The 7,290-nt window shown below is 48.1% G+C and overlaps 1 protein-coding gene across 1 annotated transcript; it reads right to left on the bottom strand.

Annotated features, from left to right (window-relative positions):
• Positions 1-680: 680 nt before the first annotated feature.
• lin28aa (lin-28 homolog Aa) lies at positions 681-7,096 on the bottom strand (the record flags this gene model as incomplete). The annotated part of the gene is made up of 4 exons (XM_084443990.1): positions 681-900; positions 2,832-3,019; positions 6,344-6,516; positions 7,066-7,096. 4 exons carry the CDS (start codon positions 7,094-7,096, stop codon positions 681-683), a joined length of 612 nt encoding a protein of 203 aa, XP_084300116.1.
• Between the last annotated feature and the right edge of the window lie 194 nt (positions 7,097-7,290).

Below are 7,290 nucleotides of genomic sequence, written 5' to 3'. Positions count from 1 at the left end.
AAAGAAGTGGGTGTACTGTAGTAGAAATGTCAGTTTTTACATTTGTGAAGTTTAAAAAAGTGGGTATACTGTGGGTCCATGGATAAAGAAGTGGGTATACCCCGTATACCTCTGTATACCCTCCACTACACCACTGCCCCACCCCGATGTGAAATACAGACAAACATTCATGACAGAGGCGTGGTGGCGCCACAACTCTGCCTTTTGTCGGATAGTGAGGTGTAACAATCAGGAAAGGTTCTACATGGTATAAGGCAGCAAGAGAAGCTAGATGCTCCAACACGGACGGCCATCTTGAACTCTTTGCTGAGTAAGGCAACAGCAGACTTGTGTGCCAACAAGAATGGCACGGTTACACATAAAATAAAAAAGACAGATGCTAAAAAACAACAAAATCTATGATATGGTAAAGGTCATTACAATCTTAAACCCCTCAATCAGTTGCAGTGATTAATACATTTAAAATATTTCCTGAGTGCAATAATACAACAGTATTCCTGAGTGTTACACCGAGAAAAACAAAACTTCAGCAACATTCTTCATGATAACATTTTTCATCAACCTGAGGTAGTTCCAAAAGCAGCTCAACAGATTAAGAAAGGAACCCGTGTCCATTTCTCCAGTAAAGCAGTTTGATTGGCTTCTGTGGTTCCCCGGCTTCCTCCTCTCCTCCTGCTCGTTCAATCAGAAGCCTCGGGGGGTGGGGGGGAGGGGCCATGCTCCTCCTCCTCTCCTTTCAAAGAGGAGGGTTTTCCCTGAGAACCTGGCGAGGACTGCTGTGCTTTGATTGGGCAGTTGGCGACCATGTGGGCGATGCTCTGGCAGAAATGGCACTTCTTGGGCTGCGGCGGCAGCTTGCACTCCTTGGCATGGTGATCCGGACCTCCGCAGTTATAGCACCTGGAACAGAACAACGGGTCACTGATGTGCTCTGGGATGCACTGTCACAGGTAGCCCACAAGAGGGCACAAGAGGGCGCGTTAAAATAGTTTCAATAAAAGTTCTGGTTTAATTGGAAATGATCAGAAATAAAGTTATCGGGGCCATAATCAGCACAAAAATGCCAGTCATTTGAATCAGATTTGATCATCTATATTACAACAGGTAGATGATCCGTGTCTCAACATTTGCAGGGGTCAAGCACGATATTGATGTTTCAGTACGTGTTTATGTTAACAGTGCGCCCTTTCAATCTGCTCTACCAGACACAAATGAGTCCCTCTCCCCATTTCACTCTACTAGCAGGAGAAATCCCTTTCCTCCTCATTCAGCGCTCAGAGCAGTCCGCCCAGGGAGGTGTAAACAGCAGCCGTGAGGGCTGCCATCAAAGGCTGATGTTAAAACACACAGCCCATAGAATGGCCACGCGTGCGGGCGGCTGACAGATGGGTAGTGGGCGTGGGGGCGGTCACCGCTGCGGCCTGCTCGCGTGGCAGATGAGGGTCCGGGTCTTTGTAGCGCCGGCGGTTAGATCCAGAGAGGCATCAAGGTCGGCCGTCACAAAAGCTGGACCGGGCCCACCATCGATCTGAGGGCATGCGCTGGGAAGGGGAAGTGGCCCTGGCCCTTTGTCTAAAAAATCTGCAGTAATGACCTCCGAACTCTGACCCCCACCCCCGGTCCTCTAACCTACAACCCCATCCCAGCCCAAACCCCCTGCATTTACTCATATGGCGTCACCATGGCAACAGTGACCTCTGCCCCTGCCTCTCAGGCTCCAACATCTGTTATCAATTAAACGGAGAGGAGCTTTCGACTGCCTCCCTGTGTGATATATACCAACTAAGGTGGCCGATCAAACGCAGCGTGAGTAAATGGTCATGCATGTTTTTTTTTGTTTTTTTTAAATACTACAGTCTTAAACACAGTCAAAGATAATGTCAGGCTCATAACTCACGTTGCCTCCATTTTTAACAAAAATCATCCATAATCATAAACGAGAAAAACCACAAACTTTTATTGTCCAATGGATGAAGCTATATGATATCTCATCTTTGGACCAGCATGCTCCTGGGAGAAGTATTGAGCACAGCTGGGCCTCCCAGGACTCTTTGAGGCCCTAACGATCTCCACTCTTCCCCTCGCTACACACTGGCTCTAATCACAACTGACAGGGGGCCACAATGATACACCTCCAAGCCTGCACTGTATCGATGACTGAAAAACAATAACGCTACATCTTAAGACATTTAAATCTCTGTCTACTTCTTCTCGTGTAGGCTACATGTTTATTGAATCTGGGTCTAGATCTAGATCTTTCCTTCAGGTTCCAAAACCAGAAAACAGAATTGGTGGAAGAGGTTTGCAGGGGAGAGGTTCTGGGTGTGAATACACAAGGGACAGCTTTAAACAGCTATTGATCCAGGGTCACACGTCAAGCCTGCGTGACCCTCGCTAGGACCAGGGCTGGGGGTGGGGAACCGGGAGAATACAGGGTAAGACAGAAAAACAAACACCATTTTCATATCCACGGATGTTTTGACTGAGCAAATGCAGATGGGCAAACATCTGGCTACATGTCCAACACCTATGGAGTGTGTGTATGTGTCATTTAGCTCTGTATGAAAGTGGGTGATCTTTCTCTATTAATGTTATGTGCAGAATTGTTTATTTTTTTATATTTTAAACTAGATCTTTGCTTGCCGTCATTGTTAGATGGTGATTTGGGGGCTTGCATGAATGTATGGAGATGCGAGTGAATGCACGCTTACAGGATGGATGAATTCCCCAATCTGAAATACTCGTAACACACACTTAGTATTACCAGTGCGTGTGGGATTGGGAAATTCCCTTGTTTATTCGCACGCATAATAACACACACGGGCGCTCACCTGTCTCCTTTGGAGCGGCGTTTCTGGACGCTGCTCTTGCCTTTGGGTCTCCGCTCGCTCCCCACACAGTGGACGCCCCCGGGTCCGGTGACCCGCTGGGACTCCAGGCCCTTGGACGACTTCTTAAACGTGAACTCTACCGCCTCGCCTTCCTTTAGGCTGCGGAAGCCTTCCATATGGAGCTTGCTCTGAACGGGAGAGAAAGAGAACTTGTGAGGACACTGCCGACACTCTGAAGACTTCTACTACGGGTCTATAACTGAACGGCGGCCATTGTTGACCTCACAAGAACGGTATGCTGTATTGCAACGTATTGGAACATATCTTTTATGGGTTTACTTTGTTTAGGCCTTTGCCTTGAGAAAGCTTTACTGAATGATCAACGGCAACACAATCTAAATATCTCAAACAGTTTGCAGCAACGGCAAACAAATCGACAATGGCCAGTCGTCGTGGGGAGGCGATGACCCCTGCGAACGGTAACATGTCTTCAACTCCTCAGTGACGGCATCAGATAGGAGCTATCTAGCGACTGGAATGTTTCAGGTTAACATTGTGTCTCACCTCATAAATAAACACTACAAATCCCTCTGTTGTCAGCCTGTCTGTTTGTTCTCCCCAGTGTCTGTGGTTGTGTTGCTCAATTCTAGTCTCTCTCTCTCTCTCTCTCTCTCTCACTCTCTCTCTCCCTCCCTCTCCCCATTTGAATAGTAAACCTGATGGGGTATAACCTTCACCATCCCCCCTCCGACAAGGAGCAGCATTCCACACTGTCCCCACCCCCATCGGCCCGCTCCCATCACAAAGATCCACCAGCAACCCACTGACCACAGTGCAGGACGTGGGGGGAGAGCGTGGGGTGTGGGGGATGGACGGTGGTGGTGGTGGTGGGGGGTACTTAAGGGGACATTCCATGGATGGTTGTTCGGCAGAGAGGCATGCAGATAAAGCCGACCGTGCGGCACACTCGCAGTCTAAATGACTTTGATATCGGCCGGCCCGGCAGATGGCGATACTTTTGCGCGCGATCGATATACGAGAGCGTGGTAAAGACGCTCGTAGCTTGCGCGGCGCGTGGACAGGATCGACGGGGGATAAGACAACTTCCCCGTTCACGGTCGACCACTTTAGAGTGATTAGAAACGGTCGTCGTAGCATGTAATTGGAGCATTGATAAGCCAACATCAAAACAAGTCAACATGATCTGGCGTGCTGCCCATTTACCAGTTCCATTCTGCTACTTCTACCCCAGGTGAGCCTGGCTGAGTTCCTCACCAGAGAGAGGTCAGACCCAAGAGGAAGGTGTTCTCTGGGAGAAAAGGGGGGATGAGTGGATGGGGCGTAAAGGCAAGGGTCAGCTTGAGTCACACAAGATAGCCCTACAAGAACGCCCGGATGGCGTTAAAACTGCAGCCGAAAAGGAAAGCTATCATATTCCCACCATGCTGTGGACAATTCCATTTAAATGTAATATCAGTAGATTCTTGATCTCATAATTACATAGTGGGAAACTTGGAGGATAAACTAGTGTGAATGACTTTGCTTCATGTTAAGGACGACCACCCCAGTGGTCAGATCACTTCAGTAAGGGACTGAGGAGTAGTTACAGTGGGGTTAATATCGATAAGATCTCAGAGTTTCCTTATCAGGAGCCTCACTAGTTGTCTTTTGTCAGACTGGACCAGCCAAACAAAATCAGTGTCAACGCCGCGGCGACGCATCAGTTTGGTGGCGTGAAGTGAAAGTGTGGCAACAGCTAATCCTCCGACGTGACGAGAGGAGCATCTGCCGCCAAGGCGACCGGAGAGCCACAGAGGGACACGACTGCTCATCCACAACATTTGGGTGACAGGCAGCACGGTCCCCTTTATAGTCTGCTGGTCCATTGTGTGACAGTCACAGTGGCCGTTAACCCACTTCCCCTCACATGTGTGACCTCCCCCACCCCCTATAAGCGCCCCCCCCCCCCTCCCAAACTGCACATGCCATGTGTCCAGAGGTAGCACCCCGGTATGGCCCTTCAACCCACCCAGCCTGATGGTGAGGTAGGGGCGGAGTCCCGGTCCAAAGCCACGGTGGGACACCGGGCAGGTTACAGGAGGACGGAGGGACAGAGAAAGACATCAGAGCGCAGCGGAGGACAATGGGATTATTGCCGGGACAAAGAGGGGCTCTGTCGCAGCCGAGAGGGGGGGCTTCACGGGGATTGGTTGGTCCTATTGTCCACCTGCACAAAGGCCAGCAGACCCCAGGAGTTAACGCTCCCTGACACACAGACACTAATTTCGGGGCAGAAGCCCCCTTCGCTAGCCCTCCCTTCCAGCCACGGTGGACACGCGTGCTTCCATTTTTTAAAGATGGCAGGGGGAGGAAATGAGGGGAGACACGGCCCTTCCTGATCTCTAAAGAGAGGGATATGGTTCAGAGTGGCGGCATTATCCAAATGAGTGAAACCTCAATTGCCCTACGAGTTTAAATAAAGGTTTGAAATGAAATATCCGAGCTGCGTCGTTTATTGGCATTGTTTGCTGGTCTAAAGACTACCTTGTGAGGCTTGTGAATATAGATGTGGGTCTGAAGTCGAGCTAAATAAACTCTAGTTTAAACTCAGTTTCCCCTCACGCAAGGTCTAGGTAAATCTAGGCCGTTCCTTGCTATCACTTTGCAAATCCCTCAAACAATTGGAGGGGCTCAAATAGACATTTACACAACAACGCTGACAAACAAGAAAGGCACTTTGGGTGTGCCACGGTTGGGGGTGGGGGAGGAAAGTTGAGGAAGATAAAACCAGAATCACCCCGTCTCCATTAACACACTGGGGGCCAGGGCAGACAGTAAAGACAGGGCCTTTAATCACTTTATGACAGGAACCTAGAGTGAATGAGCAGAGAAAAGGAGGTTTCTGCAACAAGATGCTAAGCTTTTATCTTATCGGACGAGGTGCGGGATCTCACTCACATGGCGACTGCGAGGGGAAAGTATGCCCCACCCCCCTCACTGTGTGCAATGGTGGGTTAACCTGGTTGAACCGGGTTGAACGGAGACGTTTCCCATCTTGGCCCCAAGTAACTTGAAGATAAGCTATGATAATAATGTCTGGTATACAGAATCACGACATCTAGGGGAGCCTATTGACAAGCTGTTGTTAACACTTAAAGCATCTTACAATCAACAATCTTATTTGAAGGGCTTAAATTGGCGCTCTGATCAGTAAGATAAATAGGCTAATTGAATCTCCAAATTGCATCTACCGCGTGTAGGCTAATCGAGTAAGATGTGCATTCATTTATTGCGGTTACAGTTTTCCTAGGCTAAATAAAGCCATGATGGTTAACAATATCAAAGATCATCTCAACAACCACGAGGTCACATGTTCAGTTCCATTTCGACCAGCAACACGTGTCCCCTTAGTAGTAGGGAAGAGGCTTTGGACTTCGGTCATATAAACCAGTTCAGTTTGCAAAATTTCCAAATGAAGATCCCATCACTTCCAGCCCCGAGGTAGATCTTACCTGATGGACAAACACGTCGACCGGAGCTTCGAGCGGGACGCCCTCTCGGTTAGTCATGGATAGAAACCCGAATCCCATGCGCACGTTGAACCATTTACACACCCCGACTCCGTGGATGGACTGCGAGTCTTCCTCGGTACTCGGTCCTTCGTCATCTTCGGTTTTACAGACTCCTGTAATTTCAAACATTATGTTACTGAAATTCATTAAGCAATAGCATGATTTTAAACTGGGAGGACAAAAAGGAATTTACGAAATGCATAGGCTTAAACTTTTCAGGGTACAAGCTGTAGCTTCTCTTTTAAGACCACATGCAATCCTAAAGGCATAATCAATCAAAACATGTTGTTTCCATCCTCCGTCACCAGATCAAGTATGATAACTATAGCCTTCGACTGAGTTAAACTGTTACATTTACGAAATTAATCAAAACATGTAGCCTACATGTACCAAAACACGATCACGACCATTAGATGATTGTTTGCTTAGTTTAGAAGCAGCTTGGTTAACGGACGATTCGTTTGTAGGCTATTGGTTCAAAATGAATAAATTAAATAGGTCTACAATCAGTAGGTATAAAATGGAGCGACTTCTTAGTCAGCAACGTCTCTTGAAATTCCAAGTCGCCAATCAACAAACACAACACAGCCTAATACATAGCCTACTTCTAACACAACATTTTCCCCTTCTTTTACTCAAAACAAAACTTATCAATACTCAACCTGTAAATTCCTGGTTAGAAACAGAACCCATCTCGCCGGTTCTGGCTTGAGTAAAATAAGACTCCTAAGAAGGCTCTCCTTTTCCCCCCGCGAGTTGCGTATTCCTCACAGATCACGCAAAATGTTCTGAAAAGCAAATGGTCAACTGCGAGGGGCAAAGCGGGAGAGCGAGGTAAACAAAGGGGGCTGGGAACCTGTTCCCACAAACAATGAGAGGTGGGGGTC

This window comes from Borostomias antarcticus (genome assembly GCF_949987555.1).
Source record: "Borostomias antarcticus genome assembly, chromosome: 10".
NCBI lineage: Eukaryota > Metazoa > Chordata > Actinopteri > Stomiiformes > Stomiidae > Borostomias > Borostomias antarcticus.
Note: the sequence above shows the minus strand (reverse complement) of the source record. Positions and strands in the feature narration are given on the sequence as shown.